The sequence below is a fragment of the Mytilus edulis genome, chromosome 4 (assembly GCF_963676685.1).
Source record: "Mytilus edulis chromosome 4, xbMytEdul2.2, whole genome shotgun sequence".
Classification (NCBI taxonomy): Eukaryota; Metazoa; Mollusca; class Bivalvia; order Mytilida; family Mytilidae; genus Mytilus; species Mytilus edulis.
The window spans coordinates 45154156-45182054 of NC_092347.1; the positions used below are offsets into that span (position 1 = coordinate 45154156).

Below are 27899 nucleotides of genomic sequence, written 5' to 3' on the forward strand. Positions count from 1 at the left end.
GATTTAGTAATTGTTAAATTGATTGGTTTTGGGAGCAGACATTTGGCATTTTTGTTTTGGCAATGTCTTTCCTTCAATCTTGTATTTATTTGTTCACCTAACGATCATAACGACTCATCAAAGAGTTATTGCAGGGGATCTTTCAAGAGAACAAACATAAAACTCTCCAAACTAGGGGCATCTTGGTTATAATTGATATGAATCATTCATTTTAAAGTACATTAACTAGGACATTTTACATAACAATTGTCAAGTCTGTTATTTCGAAAGAAACTTAAATATTTTAAACACAATTAAAGCTGTTCTGTTAGATTTGAAGAATCATAAGTGATTTCTTTTGTTGTAGAATTCTAGCTTTCTGCAATGTCAGAAAAGGCTTATTAGCGTTCATGTAATTATAATTTTTATATTTTTGTTGCAAAATATGACAACGAAGGTAGTTATAAATTCTTTACCTGCCATGATATTGATGCATATTTTGTGATAATAAGTACATGATTTTGTCAAACAATAATTTGTCCTTGCGTCACTTAATTTCTAGAAAGATAATACTAATTAAGTCATTTCCTTTCCCTTTACTACCACTGACCTATTAACATTCATCGATTTATGTTCAATATGATTATTGCATCGGCGAACAAATGATATATGATTGAAGTAATGATGGCTTTTTCATGTTTATGTATGGGACTAATGATAAAGTTAAGAGATAGTTCACCTTTTTTTACAGGTGAAGTGACAATTGTCATACTTGCACAATGATAAATGTACAATTTTGCCAGGGGAAATCCCTAATATGAATAAATAGTTGTACCTTTGCTTCTAGAAGAAAGAAAAGTTTTAATAGTTATCAAAGGTACCAGGATTATAATATAACCTTGTATTATGGAAAAGTGAACAAGAATTTAATTAAAAACTTTTAATGAATTGAATGAAATGAGATGAGAGGCATGTACGGATTTAGAAATATTAAAATAGGAGAATATTCATAGGATTTCGCCCAAATACGGAAAAGAATCTAATTCTCGTCAAATTCAACGAGATTTTAAAGCAAAATACCCCTGAAACTGGGTTCTACGATGTGAAAGACACGTAAAGGAGATAGCAATACCACACTTAAATCAAAGTAAATATAGAAGGAAGTAAACAGAATGCATAATATCTCTGACAAGCCCCTCTACCATACAATGATATTGTCACAAATTTTGTGATATTTTCCAGTATCTGCGTCAATTTTTGGTAAACAGACGTCAGCCAATTATCTGTCAATTCACGTACTATCTGTAATCTTATTTCTTATTTTCACTCAAACAATAGACCTGTTCATGATTTCACATTACTGTGGTTTCTAACAAATACAGTCACGACACGATTTTTGGGGAAAATGTACTTATTTCAAAATTATGACATGTTATGTGACTGTCGTTGAGACAATTAGCCAACAAAAAGTAAAAGGATAAGGATGTTAATAGTTTTTATCTTATAACACCATCCCTTTCATCCCCCACTAAAAGCCAACAAACCCAGATATGACATGATCTGTCTTTTATTTAAGATATTAAATATAAGTTGTTTTCCCTGATACTCAATTAGAAAAACACAACGTATAAAAATGTGTGTTGTATTGTGAAATTACAAAAAGACAACAGTTTACTGTATATTTCATATTACCCTTGAATGAAAGATTTTTCAATCCATTTAAAAGCACCACACAAGATCCAAATTTACAGTGTTATTTTAACATAATTTATAAAATTTCCTCGTTGTTTAATGTTGAAATTAGTTTAAAAAATACAATTCCAACTCCTAAGAGGCAAGTTTTTTAATTTGTGTTACTCCTTTTGGTCATTTACAACACCTCGTCATATATGCTAGTAAACAATAAATGATTTAGGGGTTTGGACCGTCCAGGTGAAACTTGATTTTAAAAAGTTCTAAAGATCAACCCACCATGCAAACAAACAAACAATCAAGTACTATTTTCTTTTACTTGTTGTACCGACTGGTCTAAATTGGCCAACCACTGTAGCGCTATCTTGAAAACACTGATGTTGTGAACTCGGGTCCCGAAAGTGACAGTACCTTCTACGTTAAATTGTAATTTCAATTAACTAGGATGGTCAGTTTTCTGCGAAAGGTTGGTTCTCTCCGGACACTCCAGATTCCGCTATCAATGAAAACTGCCTGCCAAGAAATTGCTAGTATTGCTGAAAGTAGTGTCAAAACACCAAAAATCAATAATTAATTTTAAATAGATCTGCACCAATAAATACTGGCCCCCACGAATAGCTAGAAGTACAGAAAATGGCGTCAAAACACCAAAAATCAATAAATCATTTTACTTGTTTTATATTTTGACAGATCAATCCACTGCTAGAAGCATTTGGTAACGCATCTACTGTTATGAACAAAAATTCAAGTCGTTTTGGTAAATTCATTGAACTGCAGTATGCCGAAGATGGATCGTTGTTGGGAGGTAATGAATGGCGATAACAAAAAGTCTATTATCTGTTTATTCTTATGTAAATTTCTTTATAAAAAACCACGATCTCTTTAATTTTTTCCTCTTTTAGTTGTTATGTATTTCTCAAATAACCAAAGGGTTTAAATGTATCAACGTGTTTCAATGCATCATCATCATATAAACCTTTATCATGTAAAAAACTGAAAAGTGCTTTCCAAATAATTTGAAAACAAAATGTACAGAATATCACGAAAAGGCACTGTCTCGATGCAAAAATTGTAGAAAATAACGTTCTTGTTTCTTCGTTTTCTACAAGATAAAATTTTACAAACATCGATACATCATTATAACTATTTACCACAAGAAAATATGTATTCAGTGTTGTGGTTATTATTTCAAATACCTGTGACATAATATTGAACTTTCAATATTTTTTTTGAATCATGCAACATAAATATGATTTTTTGATTAATTTCTTCAACAGCTAAAATTGATGATTACATTTTGGAGAAATCAAGAGTTGTCCATCGGAGTCCGGGTGAGAAGAACTTTCATGTTTTCTATGCATTATTCGCTGGGATGTCAAGAGACAGATTGCTCTATTACTTTTTGGAAGACCCTGATTGTCATAGGTATCTACACACTAGTAAATCACATATTATTCCTCTGTACCATTAAACAATATACACAATTACATGTACATTGTAATTGCTCATTAAACGATAGTTATGCTTTTGTGTATCATGACTACGTAAACATGTAACAAAAATATAAGAACATAATATATTTATGTGCGATATACAATAAATGTCACAGTAAAGGTATACACATATCATTTTATTGTCAACTGTATATCTTTTTCTCTCTCGTTCCAAATACTTATTCAAATGCTATCACATCGGTGCTAAAATCCGACATACTGACCGTCTGCTATGATTTTATCATTTAAATACAGTATCATGAATTCATGATACATGTAATTTTAGATTTAAGACAATATGCTCTTTTCTATAAGAACACGCATGAATCATCTATCTGTTGTTATTAATAAAGTAACCTTTTGAAACACGAGAATATTCATACTTACATGTAGAAGATTTGTTCAGCATCTGTCTTAAATTCTTATTCTCTTTTCACTAAGCATAATATCACTCGAAAAGAGAGGATGTACTGGTTTTCCTCTTTCCGTACGTCTGTCTGTCTGTGACACTTTTCTGACGCATTTGTCTTTGCTATAAAGTCGTAGATTATTTTCACATACGTGTAATAAAATAAACCCTAGAAGCTGAGGAAACATAAACCTCTTAGGATGTTCAATATTTTTCATGAATAATTTTGGAAAAGAGTTATCGAATACCGTTGAGTTTTGAAAATAATAGTTTGAAACGTTGGTGTTACATGTTACCTAATCTACTGAAATAAATGTTGTTCTTAAAAAAATGACTTTTCTTTAAATATAATATGACCTATTTGCCTCTGGCAGCACGTGTATATGGAAAATATCGCAAAATATTCATTATATTCAATTCAAATTTTTCCAATTTCATAGGATCATGAGAGATGACGACCAGAGTAGTAGTGTGTTCAAAGACAACGACGAATACGAATACTACCATCAAATGTTTACAAATCTGACCAAAATTATGGCAGAAATAGGATTTTCTGAAGAGGTAATACAATGGTTAAATTATTTAATAAATATGACATTAATTTATTGCACAATCAAACTTATTCAGCAGCTTTAACCTTATATATAAGTCAAAATAAATTTACAAACAAGGTTAATGAAAATGCAAGACATTTGGAATGTTCTAATTTGCTTTACAATCCCAAATGTTGTAGTTATATTTTGCTTTCAGATTTTCAAAGACTTAATATGGGACATGTTAAGATGATACCTTGGTGAAATATAGACGCGTCTGTCGAGTATCAGAATATGGACAGACAACTCTATGGTCATAAGAGAACATAATGAAAAGACGTGCGATAGTCCACAACTCATTGAACAATCCACAGCTGAGCAACTCAAACACATTGAATACCTTATAAGTACCCATTTTTTGCGTTTTCTTTTGGCAGCTTCTAATGGTTAAATCAGACAGTGATTAATCACGGGAGAAGATTTATATACTAAAATGTCTGAACTAAGTCAAGAATATGACAGTTGTTATCCATATATTTGATGTGTTTGAGCTTTTGATATTGCCATTATTTATGGACTTTTCGTTTTGAATTTTCCTCGGAGTCTAGTATTTTGGTGATTTTATTTTTTGTATGACCTTACAGAGAACATGTACGGCAGAAACTATGTATAATATTGTTTGCTTTACAATTTCAGCACATTTCAGTAATATTTCTCGTCCTAGCAGCAGTGTTACATCTAGCCAATATTCAGTTTGTAACATGCGAGGAAACAGATGGAGTCACAGTGGCAGACGAGTATCCCCTACATGCTGTTGCTAAGTTACTTGGAATAGAAGATGAAGTTGAACTAACTGAAGCACTAATTTCCAACGTCAACTACATAAAAGGTGAGTTAATCTGTATTTGTAACTCGTTACTCGTACCACATGCTGGCTTAACTGTTCTTATACTGTGAAGTATTTAAAACTTTGTCTTCAAGACAACATAAAATGTCACCACAAACACATTTAGTATTTCGAAATATGATACTCATTAAATTTATTTCTTTTTATAAAGGGGAGAGAATTCAGTCGTGGAAAAACTTCAGAGATGCAAACAACAGCAGAGATGCTTTGGCCAAGGACTTATACTCCAGACTCTTTGGGTGGATTGTAGGACAGATCAACAGAAAAATATGGACAGCGAAGAAACGTCAATCGAAGTAAGTATTTAATTTTTATTTTTGACATTTTTTGTAAAAATTCTACTTTTAACTAGTCTTAAATTTCTATTTTTTCTTATTAAAATTCTGTAAAAAATTAATATATGCCATATATGTCTTTTGTAAAACAAATCCCATATTCATTTCAGCATGGCAAGAGGACCATCGATAAGCCTGCTTGACTTGTCTGGATTTGAGAATTTTACAAACAACAGCTTCGACCAATTTTTCATCAATGCGTCCAATGAAAGGTTACAGCAATATTTCATGGAATATATCTTTCCCAGAGAACAAAGAGAGTACGATATAGAAGGAATAGAATGGAGAAACATCATGTACCACTCTAATGATGATGTTCTAGATCTTCTTTTTAAGGTAATAGAGTACGACATAAAAAGATTATAATCAATTGAAACTTTTTACTATTCCTCCCTGCCCGAACACCTGAGATTGTACCAACGTTTTGGTAGTTCTTGCGTTGCTTAGTCTTTGATTTTCTATGTTATTCTGTGTACTATTGTCTGTCTGTTTACCTTTTTTCTTAGCAATGGCTTTGTCAGTTGATTCCAAACTTGTAAGTTTGAATGTTCCTTTGATATCCTTCACATCTTTTTTTACCCTTCATGGTATTGTGTTATACCTTACTTTTTGAAAGTTGCAGAGGACGAAACGGAAGGAAGTAAAATGCATGAAAATAAGTTGTGGGATAGCAATAAGATATTCATACAATCTTAAAAAGAGAAAAATTTCATTCAAAGCCTTTGTCACTCAGTGCGCCTATACATATTCTCATATTTCTGGCATGTGCAGAAACACATATCGTTCATGTTTGAGAATTTTGTTATTGTTTTGTTTATTTTATTTGTGAATTTTACTAAGATGATGGATACCTCAGTTATGCTGTTAAAGTTGACGCTGTTAAATTCAAAATTTTAAACGGAATGAATTTATTATGTAGACAATCTCATCCATACAGAACTGATTACTTGCAAGAATTTTATGATACAACATTCACTATAAATAATGAATAGGCAAGATGTTAGAGTCGTTTTCTACTTTTATTTTCGATTCTAATTAATTACATATGTAAAATTCTAGGAGTAAGTATTTTATTGCATATATTAGCATCATTACATTGGCACGAGAATGATGTATAAGGCATCAAAAGAAAAAGAAAACGTCCCAATATTTCATATTTGATATGCGTTGTTGTTATGCATAAGTTATGATAATTACTTATATATCATAAATTCAAAAAACTTCCATCAAATAATCAATAATCAGTGTTTGCAAATAAAAAATGACAACATATCTCTTGAAATGGTACGAAGACTGAAAGTGTGATTGCAAAATGAGGTTGATCTTAAACATACGTCATATTTATCTAATTGTATTTCAAACATTTGTGTTTGAAAAAGTCAATATTTTCTAAAGTTATGCTTTTTATCTGCCTACCCTTTTGGAATAAAAACATCAGAATATACCTGCCCTTCCAGGGCATCTGATATCACTCTCTTCCTTTCCATAATTTACAACTTTTTGTATAAGTTGTTTAGTTGGTATGTACACTCGTCATTTAGCATTATTCTGTGTTGCTTCATAATTCCAAATTTTCTGACCCCACATGGACTGTCCATTTTTATAGATCGTTGGGTGTTTTCGTCCTGATATTTCATGCACAATTGTCTGTAAATATTGTTTTTTCTTTTAAAATGCCAAGCTGTTAAATATCAGACAAGGAACATTCACAAATTGAATTAAAAGTTCGGTTATCAATACATCCGGAGTTTTTGAAAGAATTACAAATTTATAAATTTTTAAAAAGATGTAGATCAATATAGCTGTTATAGTAAACCATTGCCTAGCTATAAAACTAGGTTTAATCAACCATTTTAAATGTCTGTACACAGTCAGGAATATGATAGTAATTGTCCATTCGTTTGATGTGTTTGAGCTTTTGATTTTGCAATTTGCTTGTAGGACTTTTTCCGTTAAGAATTTCCTTCGGAGCTCGGTATTTTTGTTATTTTATTATCTGCTAGTAGATATGGGAGTATAAGTAAATTTTCTACTGTATTCTTAGCAACCGAATGGAATCTAATGATATATAACCAAAATATGCTATTTTTTCCTTAGAAACCGGATGGAATCTTATCATTAATGGACGAGGAGTCTCATTTTCCACAATCCAGTGACAAAAGTTTTGTACAGAAGCTGAACAAATATTGTAGTGAAAGTGATCGATATATTCCATCCTTAAGAAACAAGTCCTGCTTTGAAATTCAACATTATGCTGAACAGGTATATACAATATTTAAGAGGATATATAAGAAGAAAACGGCAAATTCAATGCTGTAAAAAAAAAAGGAAATTGATTGTACGGATCATTGTAAAATTTAACAAGTAAATAAGGACATATTTTGATGCCGATAATAGAACTGGTTTGTAAGTGTATGAAGGTCTAAGTAAAAACTTCTGATCTAGTTGGGGGACTGAAATAACTTGATGGACCAAAAGCACAAGACTCGTCTATAAACAGGAATATGAAAAGTAAGATCATTTTCTCTCGACAGATAGGCAAATACAAGCTTAGAGTCGGGAATCCTTTTTCTGTTTCATTTATTTTGGCCTTTGATAGTTTTTCATTTTCTGTCACTACTATATTTGTAATTGAAACTAAATTTTCAAACTGGGCAAATGATGCAACTAATCATTTCGGTAACTCTTAATTGTGTAATATCGGCTAGAGCATTACTAGAGTTTTATTTTCTTGTTTAATAGGTTGTATACAACGCAGATGGTTTCCTGGAAAGAAACAGGGACAATTTAAGTTCTGACCTGGTTGGTTGTATGCTAAACAGTAACAATGAATTCATCAAGGACTTGTTCACTGCATCGATGTCACCAACTGGGACTATTTCAGAGTAAGTATATATTGTAAAGTTTTGTTATATAATTTCTTAATCAAATAACTTTCAACAATTGACATGAACGCTTCAAATGTACAATGATATATGCATATATCAACATAAAAAAATAAAGAAATAGGGCTAATATCCCTAACAGAGTAAACATCTTTTATATATACTAGACCATTGGTTTTGCCGTTTGAATGGTTTTACACTAGTAATTTTTGGGCCCTTTATAGCTTGTTGTTCGGTGTGAGCCAAGGCTCCGTACTTTTATAAATTGTTATTTGGATGGAGAGTTGTCTCATTGACACTCACACCACATCTTCCTATATCTATCTGAAGGTTGATATTATAAGTCTTTATCATTTACCTTTACTATTTGTCAAAAAGACAATAAATAGCTTATGATAAATATTACCAACAGATTTTGGAATTTGGTCAAAGATTTCCTAATACATTTTCGATAACAATACAGTTTTGGACTATCTTCATGCGTTTATATTTTGGTGATCTGTTTCGAAATAATCTATTATTTTGTAAGAACCTTAAAATTTACACATTTAACGGCAATACTATAAATTAAAGTACATATTGAAAGATTTCTTGAAAATTGCTCTTATGTGAAATTAAATTTAGGAAATTGGTGGCCCTGTTTTTCAATGTTTTAATGACCCCTCATCCGAGACCATCATATTTGACCATTCTATGGATGTTTAATTGTATGATGTATAAAATGTAAAAAGTAACTTAAAAAAATACCGAACATCGAGGAAAATGCCGAACGGAAAGTCCCTAATCAAAGGCAAAATAAAAAGCTCAAACACATCAATCGAATGGAAAACAACTGTAATATTCTTGACCTGGTACAGGCATTTTTTAAGATAGCAAATGGTGGGTTAAATCTGGTTTTATAGCTAGCTTAACCCCTCACTTGTAACTTGTTTCGTTATTTCAGCATTGCTTTTATCTATCTCTGAATCTTGTTAATCTCTACTTTTCGTTGTTACTCAGGGATATAAAGCTGCAATGTTATTATTATTATTATAAGCCACAAAATATTTGAAAAAATAAATATCTTTTGATTTCCTATGTTCTGTATTAAACACTGCATAATGCCAAAACTTAATACTTTATTATAATAGGTCTTGTTTTCATTTAACTTTTTTGACAAATATCATGAATATGTTTTTTCTTATAAATTATTCCTATGACCTTGGCTTTGTCTATTTTTATAAAGCTTCAAATTTCTTAAATATATATATAAAGGTGTATGAAGGCTGGGAATGACAATTAATACATAACAAACAAGACCTGTATATTTTAATTATCATGTTTTTTAGTCATGCCCTGATTAATTGATTTAACAAACAATTTTGATCTGAAGTTAATTGTTAATGTAATTACCCATTGATTTACAGGTATTTTCGTCAACAGATTTTATCATATAAAAAAAATCAATTTAAAATCAATAAACTCCCTTTTATTTAAATAAAAGACCAACCCTAAAACATGACATATCATCACCTTCTATGTATGAATTATGACGAGTGTCTCCTAATTTGTTTTAATTAAAGTCAGCAAACATTGCTAGGTCGTCTTATGAATTTTAATTATTCTAAAACAGTTAAGGTTGTCACGACACTTTTTAGGATCATACTTAATGTCATAATGGTCAGGAAATATCACGTGATATACCTTGAATAAGCTATTTCATAGTAATAGAAACATTGCTTCCCCTTATAATTTGACAGATATTCAAACATTCAATTAATATTAACACGAATAATCTTGAAAAACTGGAATCGTTAATGAAATAATTGACGTAACACGGAAGTTGAGTCACAAGGTCAATTATTTAAAATCAGCCTGATATTGATTCCAAGAACCAGTCCGGACACGCCTTTTTGTTTAAAAATATACTCATAATTAACACTAAATGTCTGACTGTCATTTTATAATTTTGAATCTTTTTATAAGATTAAACATTCGAAGTCTGCCTCCGATTTGTTTCTATTCATATTCATATATAAATTGTTACATATATCAACTCACAGCAAGGTTGCCACAACTTTGTGGTGAGCGCTTTTTATGAAAAATTGACATATAAATGCGACATGACCGGAGCGAATTGTTTGACCGTGAAATGATAGTAGTACTTTTGTGATAATCAAACTAATTACCCTGTACATGTTTGCATGTACCACTTGAATGAATAACGATGACCTTTCTTATATGAATAAAACATTTTACAAAGTGATAGCAAATACCGGAAAAACTAGTTACAAGCTTAATGAAAGTCTATTAGGATTTTGGGACTTACTCTATTGTAATCAAACATGTAATAATTTTAAGACCACGTTGAGTGTGAAATCTGAGAAAGTAACGATATTGCCGCCAACAATAATAAATTAAAAAAAAATACTCACTAATGACGAAAGGGCTTGAATTGGGTACTACGCAAGACACGCTTTTCGAATTCCAAAGATTCATCAGGCCTGCGAGAGCAAACAAAAGTTAAAAATTTAAAAAACGTACGAATTTGAAGAGGCTGAGCATTGAGGACACAAATTCCCCATCGGTTTTGTATGTTCTTTATTTATTTGTCATGGCAAGCAGTGAATTATGCACAATAAAAAATATCTGTGATTTGCAATGTCCTTATGTTTTTTCCTACGTAATGACTGACCTTTATTTTCGTTAAAAAGCATGATCAGTAAGACACTGTTTTTATATTCTGTTTTCTTTCATTGCAGCTTTGCTAGCAAATGTTCATCACGACCAAGACTACCCAGTATTTGGCCATCAGCAATAGATCCAGATAAACTCAGGGAGAGCTTATCTCGACAAGCATCTTTACGCATCAAGAGGAGGTTTGTTAAATAAAAATAAAGTTTAGTATTTCCTTAATACAAAAATATATATGTAGCTGAAGAGGTTTTAATTACCCCAAACTAGTATATGAAAAAAATCGTTATATTCTAGTGAATCAATTAATACATGGAAACTTTCATAACTTTTAGTGTTTAGGAAATTTAGTTTAAATTTCTTTCTAAAGTCATGAACCAACTTTTTTTAATTCCTTTTGATTAGTAACCTATTTTTCTTCATTTTAGAAGTATTTCCTGCGACAGCATTGCTAGCACTATTAATGGTAGATCATCACCAACTGTTACAAACCACTTCAAGGTACAGTTTCGAATAAAGTTTGAATGGTCAATTTGCCATAAGTAATGTTTTTTCTTTTCTTCAAATAAATGTTTTATGATTATATTGTGTATTAACATTAAGTTATTTTTGTTAGCTAATGTAAGACAAATTTAATCAACAATAAAGTAGGCGTTCTTGCCATAGACGCACATCACGTTATAAGAAGAAGAACATAATTATGATAAAAAATGTTTCATAATTTTATTGCAATTTCACGTGTAGTAAGGACATGTGTCAAAACGTTAGTGTACATAGTATGCTTTGAAATAATTGTGGTTAATAAACTTTTACAAGTCTTACCGACTTAAGCAAGATTAATTTTTTTTCTAGAGGTCACTGTCTGATTTGATGACAAAACTGACACAGTCCCAACCACTGTTTGTTAGGTATGATTTAATTGATATAATGTAATTAGTTTGAATATTAATATATTGGTCTGTTTCATGTAAGAAATTATTGTTCTTAAAAATAGTTATATACTATTTGCCTTAAAAATTCATTCCTTAATATTCATAACTTGTGGGAGTGCTGCTCACCAACACGAACCCAAATAAAACTGTACTTAATTAAATGTCATTATTTACACACGGAATTGATATTTGAATTTGTTCAGAACAGAGGAGAATCAAACTAGTACGAAAGTGTTGTTCAATAACAAGGGAAATGATCATACTTTAATGATAATTAACATTACAACAACAATAACAATAATGATAGTGATGTGAAGACAATATCTATATGTATTTTGAACTATGAGATTAGAACATCTGTAAACTACTGTTGCCGATAATGTATGTGTTGTTGTGATTATACTATATCCAACGTAATACTACGTTTTCAAAACTAAATTAACAAATATTTTATGCGAAGAGAATTTGTATTTGTATTTTAATCTATGAGATCTTCAAATCGGCCAACTACTGTTGCATTAAATGTATGCTAAGTTTACGCAATACCATAACCAAAGGATTTCCAGCGTTTCAAAATTCATTTGACATGATGTACTAAATTTATTATATAAGTACAATGAATTTGATCTTTGTATAATATCTCTGTATTGATCTACCAACAATAGGTTGTTGTCTACATACTTAACTTAGATCGAAATAGTCACAAGTCTCAATAAAGATGTGAAAGAAAAGTGAACACAGTCTTTCAAATGTTTGCCCTCATCTTACTTGTGTCTGACTCTGTTTCTTTCATTTAAGATGCATTAAGCCAAACAAAACTATAGCAGCGGATAAATTTGAGACTGAACTGGTTCGGAGACAGATGCTATGTAACGGATTAATGGAAATAGCAGAACTTAGACGATATGGTTATCCAGTGAGAGTAAAGTTTGAAGATTTTGCTGCAAGGTACATATTTTGTTTTATAAACAATTTGTAAGTTTTAGTTTGTGTAAGTGATACATTTTCGTGTAAACAAATTTTATTGTTGATAAAACCAATAGCATGAAATAAACCCAATTTTGCATAATATTATAACACAATATTAATCACAATGTTTTATTCTTCGGGTTCTTAGAACTGTTTTCAAGACTTTAAAGCTGCTTAGTTGTATATTTTGAAATCGGTATTGTACATATACATTGCATATTTCCTTAATTTATTGTTTATGCTTAGGTTTGCCATGTTGTGTGATTCATCAGATGAAATGTACGGAGATTTTGGAAGATGTGTGGATATTCTTAAGGCAGCGCACATTGAAGGAGCACAATTCGGTAAATCAAAGGTATGTATTCATATTTCTATTTCCGGGAACATTTTGTAAGGTATAGAATTGTGAAGAATAAAATTGCCGAGATTAAAACCATATTGGTTACAGTGACCGCAAAAATGTACATTTAAGATAACCATTCTCAAAGTTATTTTTTTCAAATGACAAAATAGAAATTGAAAAATGTTTTAAACAGAGTAAGTTAGTTTCATATTTATAATGACAATTGTATTACATAAGTTTTTTATTCTCTTTTTTTTTTTTTTTTTTAGATCTTCATGAAAAGCTGGGAGAAAGATCTTCTTGAAGATACTCTTAGACAAAAGGTAGGTAAAACTTAGCATTTTTTCTACTTATCGTTTGATATTTATGCTTACATATACATAAGTGCAGTAGTGTCAATTAAAATCCGAAATATCAAACCTAAATATATGGCCAACAATTACGTTATTCCTTTTATAAACAAAAGTCAAAATCATAAAGAACACAAAACAATAATTATTGTGTCATTAAAGACATCAAACCTAATTTAGTCTTGACCACGCCAGTATGTATTGACATTATAATTGGTGTTCAGTGACACGGTACGAACACGCTTTTTTGTATACAAACATCTACATAACAAGAAATTATTGTTATCATGAATCACACAGTTTGATTTTTTTGCATATATCAATAAATTAAAAATAAATACAACTCTTTCAGATTGCAGAACAAGAGCAGAAGAGAAAAGACGAAATAGCAAAACAAGAAGAACAAAAGAGAATGGAAGCACTCAGAAGACAATCTTTAGAGTCTATTATTTCTGCAAAGACAACTGATAGCGTCTTTTTTGTCGATACCAGTACTCCAAGTAAACCATTATTAGAACAAATCACCAATGAGTTTACTACTCCAGAGAAGACATTTGAACCAGTTTATACACAAAACAGGGTTGATTTTGGAAGTGTTGCTGACACAATTGATGTCAATGATAGTGTCAGTGTACAGAAAGGAAAAATCCGGAAATCAGCAGACAGCAAGAGTACATCAACATCTACATCAACATCTGTTGATGTAGGAGAAGATTTCGATATGTGGTATGTAACAAGAGCTCATTAAGCAGTACATTACATTGCTATCGTTCAGATGTTACTCTTGCATGCTTCTTTATGGAGAATGTGCTATGGTATAAAACATATAACCAAAACTGTATTTGAATTTTGAATAGAGAAAAAGTTTTTTATTATTTTTATTTTTCATTATACGACTTAGTATTAAACAAAACGGAATGAAACACACCCTGAATTTTATCAATTACTTTTTGTAATTCAAAACAATTTTCCTAATATTCACTGACGAATGTTATATTTCAGGCGACCATATGATATATTCCAAGTTTCGGAGAGAGAGTTTGAGGACAACGACTATGTGTTTAAAGAAATCATGAAAGGAATTCGAGTATTTCTGTACTTATTTTTCATTGTAATGATTCTAGGGTGCACTGTGGCCAGTAAGATGTCCTTACTTCTGATTACATCTGGAATATCTCAGGTAAATAGTGTTGCAATTTATTAACAAAGACATGAATGCCACGAACAGTAATAGCATGATTATAAGAGTTCAAATGTCTGGTCTGAGGTATACGAATGATAAGATCCATTTTCCTTATACTACATGGTTCTTTGTTAACGGTTTTTTTCTAATTTTTAAAACAGCATATATTTCTTAAAAAATAATTCTTTGACTTAAAATGTAAAAATTAAAAAGCCATTTGTTATGTTTGTTTATAATACAAATATTTTGCAGAAAGATGAAAATGCTCGAGGTGAAAACATAGTGCTGTTGGTAATATGTTTATGTGCACCAATTGGTTGGAACTGGCTTAATTCATTCATGAAGATACTGTTTGGTGGTAAAACTTGGCCCTCTATGAAGACATTTTTTGTTGTAAGTACTCGTATAAGGTTTACTGTTAATTTGTTGAAGTCTACATAAATCTTTAAAGTAAACAATTACAATGAAAGCTCATTTAATTATCTTAACATGAGACTGTTTTCCTAATGTTTGTCGAAATCTGGCATATTTTTAATTCAATGACTTTTTTGTACATTTTGTACATTGTAAACATTAAATTATAATTATAATTTATTTCTTTTAGCTGCTGTTAGTTGAAGGACTACAAACATTTGGAATGTGTCTGTTGTTGTTCAGAGTATTACCATCGACTGATTTCTTTAGAGGATTAGTGATTACATTTGCAGTGTGTCAAATTCCTAGTTTGCTAAAAGTAATAGTTCACCAGAGGCGCCCTAATTTAAGCATAAGTGAAATCGTTGCTGTTGTGATGAACATCGGTGCATTTTTAGTACAAGTGTCTGCGATTCCCTTTTTCACCATTGGAGAATTTCTTCGTGAAGGGAATCACACCCTTTTGACAGGATATAATGCAACTCATTTCAGCAACACCTATGTGATTTGTGAAGGTGGTGGCGAATGGGAACTGCCAGTTTCACTTGTATTAATATCTATTGGTTGGTGGGAGAATTATGTGTCTGGGGAATGGACAGTTTTTGGAAAGATAACGATACCATTCAAGCAATGGCGATCTATTTTGCAGGACGTACGTGAAACGTCCTATGTTCTTGTTGGTCCATTGAAAATTGGATTATGCATATTTCTTTCGCGATTTTTAACCAACGATAGTGTGCTGGTTCTACCAGCAACAGGGGATTTCAATGCAACGACAAGTGATTTTTCGTCGAAGGCAGAAGAAGTAGGTGTGTCTTATAGCTTAATGTTCATTCAGCTTGGATCAGGAATAATTTGCACATATCTAGCAGGCCTAGCTTGTAAATTACACATGCAGAAAGCAGCCTTTGCATTGCCTTTGACACTTGCACCACCTCTAACCTTAGTTGTAGTCTTTCTGCAATGTTCATACCAATTTTTGCCAGCCCATTGGCATATTGGAGGATGGTTTTGTCCAGAACTGGATTTATATTCCCTGCTGATACCATTGATTTGTGCAGTGCTTTTGTGGTTATCCTATTCAATTACAGTATCCCATATCTGGTTCCCACAATGTGAAAGAATGGCAAAAATTGAAAAGTAAGTTCATGACTATATATTTAGTATAAATATAATAAAACACATTCAAAAATATTTTAGATCTGGATGGATTGTTGTGAACGACAAGTCCAACGTGAAAACGTCATATGCTGTTTTATCGCTATTTTACGAAACTTTCCTTTGATCTTGCTGACTGATAAGTTTCATTCTGAGCATAGTCGAGTGACATGAGAATCATCGCTAGAAACTAAGGAGACTAGTGGCGTTGCTAACGAAATTGACATGAAATTGACATGTCGTCATAGGTAAAATAGCGATAAACAGATTATCATTGATCATCTCAACGATAATCTATAAATATCTTCATGTTTGGTTTTTATGTTATATTTGTTATTCTCGTGGGATTTTGTCTGATGCTTGGTCCGTTTCTGTGTGAGTTAGTTACATTGTAGTGTTGTGTCGTGGTTCTCCTCTTATATTTATGCGTTTCCGTCAGTTTTAGTTTGTTACCCCGATTTTGTTTTTTGTCCATGGATTTATGAGTTTGAACAGCGGTATACTACTGTTGCCTTTATTTATTCATGAATAATTTAACGGCAATCAGTCCTCATCGTCTTTCTATATGATAGTAATGAAGACAAAACAAAGAGCCGTGCACTCGTTTTAAAATTTTATATTTTAACCAAAAAATGAAATTTATACTTCGAATGGCATCTTTCTACCATAACTAATGCCTATAGAAAAGATTATTAATTAACAATTCTCATTTTAAATTTGTCCAGTGTGAAAATACTTTGATAAAATAAACCTGTAATTTGATTGTGATTTCGATTCGTATGCTCTGTTTTGATGAGATACAATGTGATATGAGTTCTAATTATCTCTGTTTTATATATAGTCCAAGTGGTCTCCCTTATTCGCAAGATTTCTTCATTAGTGAATGAATTCGATGACACTGCAACTAAAACATAAGTATATTATGATTCATTTGCTAAAAATGAACTTTTGATATAGAATACGGTCACATAAAATTGAGCAGTACTCTTTTAAAGGCGTCGTTAGTTCAATTGAATAAATGAAGTTTCATGTATCTACTCTGCTTATGTATTTGTCCGTTACTTTGGGGTTTCAGTAATAAGCAATCATTCAAATGAATAGGCTGCACTTTATGTTACCTGGAACAAACATCTGATTTTTCTGAATGGTCGATGTTTATAGTGTAAGTTTTTATAGTATTTCGTACTAGTTGTTATATTTTTGTCCTCCTATAATGTGTATAAATCAGAAATTGATAGAATTGTTTATGCTTCTTGTATGCGTTTGTTGGCATTATGTAATCGTAAATTAATTTAAGATGATTAGTGGACGTCTTTTGAATGGTCTGTTATTTCTTATTTAATAAATATTTTTAGTTGAATTCACAATCTTTTTCACTTTTGTTAAATGTTGATGAAAGGAACACAAGTTTTACCAATTTGTAGGTTATCTTGTATTGACAGTATTTAAATTTAGGCAGAAGATTTGTCGCAAATTTGTGGAATTTCAATACCATTATAAAAATGCTTTTGTAATAACCCTCCCATGAAGACTATAAGTAAGTATTGTCCACAACAGAAATGCAACAAATCATTCTAGATTAAAAAAAAATCCTTGGATATTTCTTCATCAGGAAGACTCAAACGTATTCACTAGATAGGCAGGCGTGTATACATAAAATATAATGTAGAAGAGTAAGTCTCCGCTCTACTTAAAATTTACCAAAATAAGCACTGCTTATTGTAATACAATTACATATCACCAATAAAAAGCTGTATGCACCCATCGCATAAGATATTATCATTTGAAATACTATCTTCTTTGTCCATTTGGGTAACAGTAGAAATTGCCATCTTAAAATGTAGAGCAATTATGAAAAACATTTGACATATATTCTGAGTGGTTAGTTTGATACAGAATATCTACATGCTAATAATTTCCATTGAATATTTCACAATTTTAATCAACAGGCTTTTTATTACACCTCACTTTGAGACCATTTTCCCTGATTTTACACTTACCATGAAAAGAAGAAGGAACGACAAAGAAATAAAGATAACAGGATTTGATACCTTCCGTTATGTCGGTGATGATACTTACTGTGAGGAAATATACTCAGTGAACAATAGAATACCATTTGTGTATGTATGTGCTACAATGTGGCACGAAACACGACAAGAAATGACCCAACTGCTCAAATCTCTATTTCGGTAAGTCCTATTGAAGTTATGAATAAAAAAAAAAGTTTCGTATGACAAACACATATTTCTGGTACTTCAGAACTATGATGTAAATAATTTGGAAAAAGTTATCAGTACATTTTTTTTATATATATATTTTCATGTTCCGGATGGATTGGGATAGATTGTTCTAACAGGAATGCAGTTATTGAAATATTATTGAATTATTGATTACCAAACGGAACTTACATAAGGTTCAACTTCACATTCGTATATGTTTTGACACTGATTATGTATTCTAAATCGGATGCAAAAGTAGTGTATCGATGTTCAAATATAGTAAATGCATTAAAAAGAAATAAAATCAAGAAAAAACAAAAAGTAAAAGTAACAAATGAACTGATCAAAGATACCAGTCATCTCACTGAAGTTTATTCCGCATTTGTTCATGTTGTGTAACTTATTAAACTTTCCTATTTCTTATTTCTCTGCATCGACGCTTTTTGTGCTCATACATTGGGTTAACGGCTATTTTTTTGTTTTTATCATAAGCAATATTTGAATTCAATTTTATCTTTTCAGACTTGATTATGTCCACTGTGCAAGCAAACTAGCCCAAGATAAATTCAGAATCAAAGATCCAGATTTCTTTGACCTTGAAAGTAAGAACTGCTATAAGTAGATAAAGTTTTTGTGAAACATAATAGTCAACTACAATGAAACATATTTATTAAGCTCATCTTGGTTGATGTTTTATGTGTGTAAAATATTATCTAATGAAAAGGACGAAATTCATTTCTCGCAAGAATTAACTACACCATTCTATAGTCATTTTATATTTGTTAAGTAATATTGAATCGAGCATGTCCAAGGACAATTTTTGAAATGTGATCAACGTACTTGAAATACATGGACTTGACAGAAAACGATATCTTTTTTTTCAGTGCACATAATTTTTGACGATGCCTTTGAATTGGACGAGTCGGTGGATAAGTACATTCCAAATGGCTTTGTTAGACTACTATATGACTGTATGGAAGACGCAGCAAGGTAGGTAGATTTAGTATATAGTCAAGATAACAGCAAAGTCCGAATACAGTTAAACTATTTGATACTTGTTGCTTCAAAAGTGATTGGGCCACAAAAATGAACAGAAAAAGTTCCATAAGATTGTTCATATTTATTTGAAAAAATGAAAAGCACTAACAGAGAAATTAATGTGACTTACATGTGATAACTTAAAACCAAGAAATAAAATATGTAATCTTTAAAACATAGAATGGCATTTCAATTTTAAACCCTCCCACTTTTTTTATTATTTTAATTTAAACTTTAAAAGTATGTAATATATATTAAACGAATTAATTATAATGTTATTGATTTAAATTTGATTTGTGGTATTGACATAAGACAATTTATGATGAACTTTGTCGTAATACAACCACGTAGTTGACAGGTTTGACAAAAGGGTGTATTTTAAAACAAGATTATTTTAAAACCTTATTCCGGAAAACGCCCTGTAATTCGCCTGTGACAGTCATAATAACTCACTTCTGCAAGTTTAAAGTACGAGATACATTTACTGGACATGATTTATAGTAGTGACTTAAACTGCATACTGATAAGACGGTAGAAATATGTGGATCGAATTAAACAGGGGAACTTAAAATTCTAAAAATACAAATTCACATTTAATTATGATAAATTGGCTTTGCATTGGGCTTACTGCATACATGTAAATACACGAGGACACGTCCTTGTTATAGTAGTATTTTTTTACTTATTTTACTGCATCAGTTCATGAAAGAGTTTTGGTTTAATATCTACATTCTCTCTAAGGAAGATGAACTTTTTTTTGTTTTTAAAATATTTATTAACGTTATTTATTGCATGTTACAATAAAAAATAGGATAGAATTAAACACCATGTATAACTGTGCCTGTAAATGGACAGCTGATGACATGACATTTATCTACTTTTAATACATATAACAGCCTGCAGTAAAGTGGTCACATAATTATTACATTACATATTTCAATTAAAAGAATAATAAATAACAATTAGATATGGAGAAGAAATATGTATTCATTGTCTCTGTAAATTCCCCCTTTTTTTGAGGCGAGGATTTTTTTTCTCAAGTAGATAAATAGAATAACAAATCTGGTATTGTGGATTAATATTAAATTAAACTAGAAGTAAATATGCAAAAATATCGAATACTAATGAAATTTAAAACGAGAAGTCCTTCCTCAAATGGCAAAATCGAAAGCTCAAACATATCAAAAGCATTGTTCCACGCGTGGTACAGGCCTTTCCGTATGTAGAAAATAGTGAATTAGTTTTTTTGTTGATGTCTTAAATGATATTTAAGATACTATAATGAAGTAAGATATAAACTAAATACAATTACAGAATAAACACACCAGTTTGAGAAGACAAATTAAGTTAATTGTGCATATAGTTATACAAACATACTTTACAAAACTATTAGTTTGAAAGGCAATTGAATGATGAAAATGTATATTAAATAAACTATTTGACTGGTATATCAGAATCCAACGTTTTTACTCGTCCTGAACTTACATGAGATAGATAACCACTAGAAATAAAAAAAAAATAGAATAACTATCAACTTAATAACTATACACTGTGAGTTGACCTTTATTTCGTTTTTTGAAATGCTGGGATGTAGAATTTTTGTTTCTCCTGTCTCCTCGGACTCATATTGTATTTAGATGTTTCTAGTTGGGTAAAATATTTTTAATTACATACATCATACTTCAAATTGATTCAATTCTACATAAATGTTACTGGCTTTAAAAAAGGTGAATCCATGTAAAAATAGTAAATGTTTCATAGAACGGCCATAAAATTTAATTGAATTACGTCATTATGAATCCAATTAATGACCAGAGTAAATTATTTTCTATTAGCTATTAGAATAGATAGATTACTAAGAATAAATGGGGGAGGACAGGGGGTACCCTTCTCCCACCCCTCTTCTCCTTTCTCCTACCCCTCTTCTGCTTATTTTTTTTTTTTAATTTACCGGAAAAAAGAGAGATATTTTATTTTTTCATTTTTTTCTCCAACGTTTTCTCCTTTCTCCCAGCCTTCCTCTCCTTTCTCCTACCCCCTTTATCCCTGTCTCCCTTACCCCTGTCCCCCCTCAGAATAAATGACACAACTAAATCAACAGAGAAACCCTTTCATTTTAGTTAAATTTTCAATATGTGTATGTGGTAATTACGTGGTCAACTTGATTAAAAACATATCAATTCACCTTTTGTTTTGTTAATTCTAACGCCCTATCAGTTAATGAGTGTGTTGTTAGTCAAAACAAAAATTTCATCGTAATCACACCTTTCAACTTTGTATTTAATTTGGCTTTTTTACTTTTTTGGATTCGAGCGTTACTGGTGAGTCTTTTGTAGACGAAACGCGCGTCTGGCGTATATACAAAATTTAGTCCTGGTATCTATGATGAGTTTATTAACTAACATAAGCCACCAATACATTTTCGATACGAGATCCATTACAATATTCCAAATCACACTGCATTCTGTGAACCGATAAAAATAGTAATAAACAATGATTTACAATTTGGTGAATCTTGAATTAGTGCAAAATTATGAGGTATATACAAGTGGAAAATGCGGTATTGCCAATAAGACTGTCACAGTTTTCCACCAGAAGTGAAATGAAGTGGATGGAAGAAATTATAGGTAACTACATTGCCTTAAATGAGGAAATCCATTCGTATAGTCGACTTTATAGAAAATGTCTTGACATGAAAAATGTGAAAAATGTTTGTCAATCAGATAATACCGTGGTCTATTCCAAGCACAGTATAATTTAGATTGTTGTCATAACATCCTTTAAAAGTTTCTTGCTCTTTTCCATAACTTTAACACAATATGTTTTCTTTTTTGTAGATCTGTTGTTAAGGGTCCTGTAATCCTATCATCTCCAGAAAAAGTTCCTACACCATATGGTGGAATGCTCATATGGACCATGCCGGGACATACAAAATTACATGTTCATATGAAAGACAAAAATAAGATGAGACATCGAAAGAGATGGTCACAGGTATTGGAATTACAATTTAAATAAACACTTCGAAGTTTTGTTGCTTTAAGATGGTTAACTACCAACAGATAATGTTTTGGTTGCAGTATGAGTCCGTTAAATAACATACACACATCAATTTTTGGTCATATCTACTTCCTGAATAATCGAAACCTCTGACTGAAAATCAGTAATATTCAGTAAGAAAGCGACTTTAGGACACAAAAAAGGTACTAATGAATAAGGCATCCTCATAAATCCATAAAAATAGAAGACACAAGAAGATTTAATCTTAGACTTAATTTTTGTTTTAGTTCTTCTCAAATATTTCGACTTTTATAGGTATTTTAATGCTCAAAGTCTCCAAAATCATAGGACAGTCAATATCATTTTGGAGGCATCGAACCGACATGTACTTCTTTGACAACCAGTAGAAAAGGTGAACGTGTATCATAGACAATATGATGTGGCAGACAAAAGTGGACTGTTACAAAAGAAGGAAAATAGTGAAACTATCATTGATTGCATATATCATAAAAAAATGTATTTTTACTTAGTATAGTTTTTTTTAAATGGTTTGAATGATACGCCAATGAAATAATACAACCCAAATAATTTAATTTCTAGAGAGCAAACTTCTTTTTTCAACAATAGACAAGTGAGATCACCCCTAGTTTTTGGTGGGGTTCGTGTTGTTTATTCTTTAGTTTTCTATGTTGTGTCATGTGTACTATTGTTTTTCTGTTTTTCTGTTTGTCTTTTTCATTTTTAGCCATGGCGTTGTCAGTTTGTTTTAGATTTATGAGTTTGACTGTCCCTTTGGTATCTTTCGTCCCTCTTTTAATTCAGGCGTTAATCTTTAAATGGTAGAGATAATACTGTCGTTGTCATTATTCGAAAAATCTTTATCATTTAATTGATGCATTAATGTATTTATTTTTGTACTTAATAAGGTGATGTACATGTACTACTTACTTGGTTACAAGCTGTTTGGTGCATACGAAGCAGACAAATTCATGATGGAAGAAATGGAAAAGGAAAACCCGATGTCAAAGAATGTTAGACAGAGAAAGAAGAATAAAGGAAAGAAAAAAGAAAAATCTAGACCCTTAAAATCACTGTTTTCTCGTATGAATGCGGAACAATATGATCAGGTAAATAGCCACGTACAGTACATATAAAATCTCATTTTGAAATTTGAAAATAATTTTGAATTGAAAACAAATCATTTGCAATTATTGACAAATAAAGTGAAAAGATCCCTAATAACAATGAATGTATTGGTCTATTTCTAGTTTGGTTAATTCATATTATACATTGTGTGGCTCTGATGATAACAGACATTTGTTTGTTGATCTTACATATGAAAAGTCGAGACTTTATATACATTTGAACAACGCTTCCACTACAAGTGGTAAGCAACTTGTTGTGTTTCCAAAACAAAGAAGTTACAGTGAATTTCAATATCTTATTCTTCAGGCTGAAAATACTTTCCTTTTGACACTTGATGGAGATGTTGATTTTAAACCGGATGCTGTAAAACTATTGATAGACAGGATGAAGAAAAACAGAAAAGTTGGAGCTGTTTGTGGCAGAATTCATCCCATCGGATCAGGTAAGAACAAATCACCTTACGCTCAGATAACCCAACATGTTACTTGTTTTTATTTTTTATTTTAAGGTTTATTTCAGTTATTTTGAATTCTAGATGACAATTTATATACATGCTTTATATGTGCTACTTAATAATGTTGTATCCAATTTAAAATATGCATATCAATAAGGGTGTCTGTTAAATTCATTTAAAATTCAGTGCTAAACAGTTACATAATTTCAAATGTGTGGTTTTATTGTTTAGGTCCAATGGTGTGGTACCAGGAGTTTGAGTATGCAGTTGGTCATTGGCTTCAGAAAGCTGCAGAACATGTCTTTGGTTGTGTACTTTGTTGTCCTGGTTGCTTCAGTTTATTCAGAGGTTCGGCTGTAATGGATGACAACGTGTTGAAGATGTATACAACACCACCAACGGAAGCCAGGCACTACATACAGTTTGAACAAGGTGGGTTATAAAAAAATAAACATACATCTAAACTATTTTGAGACCTGTGTTAATTCGTCGTTTTATATAGTTTATATCTTAAATTTTGGAAACGAAAACGTACATTTAAGCAATTAAAGCCTAGCAGTGAATCTTAAACAAGTAACGTTGATTGATTTTTGTTGTTCGACGCCCTCTTGGCTATATCTTTTTTTTATAGTCAACAAACCATGAGTACATGTATCCGAAACGATGCGGAAAACTGGTGGTTCTTGTCAAATAATCGAACGGGTTCAAACTCACAGCCTGTCATCAATGTTGACGGGCTAGTAAACTGCTTAAAAAACTCGGTGCCCTATATAGTTATATCGAATACATACAAGATTAAAAAAAAAGATATATACAATATTATTCTAAAAGTTTTGTACTAATATTATTGTCTAAAATTACGTCTAATACAATGCATGCGTGATTGTATTTACAAATTTTACATTAAGATCTAAGCTTAAAATACTGTGCCTATCCTGTCGTATGATGAATTTTTCATCTGAAGCCTTGTTTTTTCAGGGGAGGACAGATGGCTGTGTACACTTATGCTTCAACAAGGACATCGAATTGACTACTGTGCAGGTTCTGACGCTCTTACATTTGCCCCGGAAACATTCAACGAGTTCTTTAACCAAAGACGTCGATGGTCTCCTTCAACCTTGGCCAATATGATGGATTTGTTAGCTTCATGGCGTGATACAGTTCGAATCAACGATAACATCAGTCGACCATATATGCTTTATCAATTTGTTCTAATGGCGTCTACTATCATAGCCCCATCGACCGTTATCTTGATGATAACAGGGTCATACCATTCTGTGTTTAAGTTGAGCATATTTGAGTCATATCTACTATCATTATTGCCGGTTGTTATTTATCTAGCAATATGTCTGACAATGAAAAGTGACATTCAGATATTGGCAGCAGCAGTAATTACAGCTCTGTATGCAGTAATCATGATGATAGCGACAGTTGGAACAGTCATTAGTATTGTTACGGAAAATTTCGGAAGCCCAAATGTAGTCTTCTTAACTGGTCTAACAACAATATTTTTAATAGCGGGAATTCTTCATCCTCAGGAGTTCTTCTGTCTTGTATATGGTGCTTTATATTTCATGGTGGTACCGTCGACGTTTATTCTCTTGACTATTTTCTACCTGTGTAACCTTAATAACGTTTCCTGGGGAACAAGAGAAACACCGAAGAAACTTACAAAAGAAGAAGAAGAAGAGCAAGAACGTGTAAACGAGGATAAAAAGAAAAAGAAAGAAAGTAAAAGCTTTCTTAATCGTCTTGGAATCACTAATTTAATCAGTGATGTAAGAGATCTTATAAAGAATTTCTTAGGATCAAGAGCTGCTACAGAAAAGGTTTCTGCTTCATGTCAGACTGATGAAAACAATTGTCTAGCAAGAACTGTTTCGAGAAATAGTCGCAACTCTGTCCAATCAAAGGATACATCAATGAATATGAATATCGAAGATGTTGTTCCTCCTGGATGGGAACCAGATCCAGATAACCCATACTGGTTACAAATGGATCGTTTGGGCAATGGTACAGTCAAGCATCTTTCAAGGAACGAAACAGATTTTTGGAAATTCATGATTAGAAAATATTTACATCCCATCAATGAAGACAAGCAACACAAGGAAAAGATAAAACAAGATCTCATTACACTCAAAAATAATGTAGTTTTTATCTACTGTATGATAAACTTCCTATGGACAGTCATCACACTGCAGTTACAATCTATGGAGGATGAGCTTAAGAATTTTTATATCATAGAAAAGTACGAACCGTTGTCTTTGATTTTTCTTTCGATATTTGCCATTGCTATTACTTTGCAATTCTTCAGTATGTTTATGCACCGATGGGGAACATTCTTACACTTGATGTCCAGTACAAGAATCGATTGGTTAAAGACAGTCCAAACAGAAGAGGACTTTGTTCGATTTGTAGTCAACGAGGCTCAGCGTTTACAAAGAATGGAACCAGCTCCTGATTATGATGACTTACCGCCTGACTATGACGACGATGACACTACAACAACCACATATAATATGCCTGATGAACAGTATGAAGAACTGCCATCCTTACCTCCAACACCGGACGGAACAATAAAATCGGAACCAAAAAACAGAAAAAGACATAGTGGTCCTAGTGACCCAAATATTCCTTTACTCCAGCAAATATTTGAGGATCGACTTGAAAATATTCATAGAAAATGGAAGCAAGGTACATTGGCCTTCCGAAATAGTGACAAAAGACGTTTTAATAGATTTGACGATAACCGATTTTCACAAAAAGATGATATTATGCGTGAGAAAATGTTTAAAAGAAGTTTTAAAAAGAATAGCACAGAGGAAAACATGCACACTGCTATTAAAATAGATACCATTTAACATTGAACTAACAAATAGAGTCAGCCTACAAACAATAGATATTTAAAAGGTCAATTTAAAATCTGTTTTGGAATCTACCAGTGATTAGATTAAAAAAAAAAGAGAGACCTAATAAAATGCGGTATTTTCGTATTCACATTTTTGAAAAATGAATTTTCCAAAATCGTATCCCATCAGAAAATTGCAAACTGTTGTAGGTGAATGAATATTTTAGAGACAGTTTTAGTGTTCGTGTTTGTTCTATGTTCTTCATTGGTCACATATGAGTGTTGAATTGTATGTAGACGTGCAACTATTTCTCATACAAGGTATAAGATGTTCAATAACACGGAATAAGTAGCTTTTTATCATAATGATAACACTGTACTGACATTATATGACATTATTTTCGCTTTTAAATTAGGATAAATCAGAAATAGATTATTCATTTGGGAATGCTTTTTCAGTCAACTATTTAAACAAAAGTACTGCTTATCAAAAGTTTGCTTTGTTTGTATAAATAATTGAAGAAGTTTAGAATATGTAGATTTTTAAAGGAAACGTTTACAAATCATCACATATTACAAAGATTACTTACATATATATATACGTGTAAAGCTAATATATAATATCAAATACATGATACAAAAAATAGGGCGTAGTAACATGTAGTTGCACTAGTCATATTGTTATTTTACAACAAAATGCTGTTTTAAATGCACCGATATTGCCTCCGCCGTGTAACCAGTAACAGAAAAGAACTTGTCTTTGTCTTTTGTGTACTGTTTTATAAAGCTTTTGGATGCGGGTTGATTTGTGTAATTTTAATGATAACATTATCACCATGTTAAGGCAATCACATTTTAATAGATTAGAACCAAAATGTAAACCATATGTCTCAATCAAATATGTTATAAATGTTTATATGAATAAAATGTAAATAAATATGA

The 27899-nt window shown here is 31.4% G+C and overlaps 1 protein-coding gene across 2 annotated transcripts in view; it reads left to right on the forward strand.

The window, feature by feature from the left end:
• Nucleotides 1-27899, forward strand: part of LOC139519758 (chitin synthase chs-2-like) — a 42089-nt gene extending 14190 nt beyond the window's left edge. For both annotated transcript variants that reach the window (XM_071312008.1, XM_071312009.1), the window contains exons 5-30: nucleotides 2362-2476; nucleotides 2949-3096; nucleotides 4014-4134; nucleotides 4803-4995; nucleotides 5165-5309; nucleotides 5459-5684; nucleotides 7446-7610; nucleotides 8091-8233; nucleotides 10975-11091; nucleotides 11335-11407; nucleotides 11759-11814; nucleotides 12637-12786; nucleotides 13054-13162; nucleotides 13420-13473; nucleotides 13853-14226; nucleotides 14503-14680; nucleotides 14936-15076; nucleotides 15288-16237; nucleotides 18205-18444; nucleotides 18997-19076; nucleotides 19359-19464; nucleotides 22350-22503; nucleotides 23436-23636; nucleotides 23962-24097; nucleotides 24341-24541; nucleotides 25088-27899. In XM_071312008.1, coding sequence (XP_071168109.1) covers nucleotides 2362-2476; nucleotides 2949-3096; nucleotides 4014-4134; nucleotides 4803-4995; nucleotides 5165-5309; nucleotides 5459-5684; nucleotides 7446-7610; nucleotides 8091-8233; nucleotides 10975-11091; nucleotides 11335-11407; nucleotides 11759-11814; nucleotides 12637-12786; nucleotides 13054-13162; nucleotides 13420-13473; nucleotides 13853-14226; nucleotides 14503-14680; nucleotides 14936-15076; nucleotides 15288-16237; nucleotides 18205-18444; nucleotides 18997-19076; nucleotides 19359-19464; nucleotides 22350-22503; nucleotides 23436-23636; nucleotides 23962-24097; nucleotides 24341-24541; nucleotides 25088-26970 — 6459 coding nt within the window. In that variant the 3' untranslated portion in view covers nucleotides 26971-27899. The remainder of the gene's footprint in view (nucleotides 1-2361; nucleotides 2477-2948; nucleotides 3097-4013; nucleotides 4135-4802; nucleotides 4996-5164; nucleotides 5310-5458; nucleotides 5685-7445; nucleotides 7611-8090; nucleotides 8234-10974; nucleotides 11092-11334; nucleotides 11408-11758; nucleotides 11815-12636; nucleotides 12787-13053; nucleotides 13163-13419; nucleotides 13474-13852; nucleotides 14227-14502; nucleotides 14681-14935; nucleotides 15077-15287; nucleotides 16238-18204; nucleotides 18445-18996; nucleotides 19077-19358; nucleotides 19465-22349; nucleotides 22504-23435; nucleotides 23637-23961; nucleotides 24098-24340; nucleotides 24542-25087) is intronic.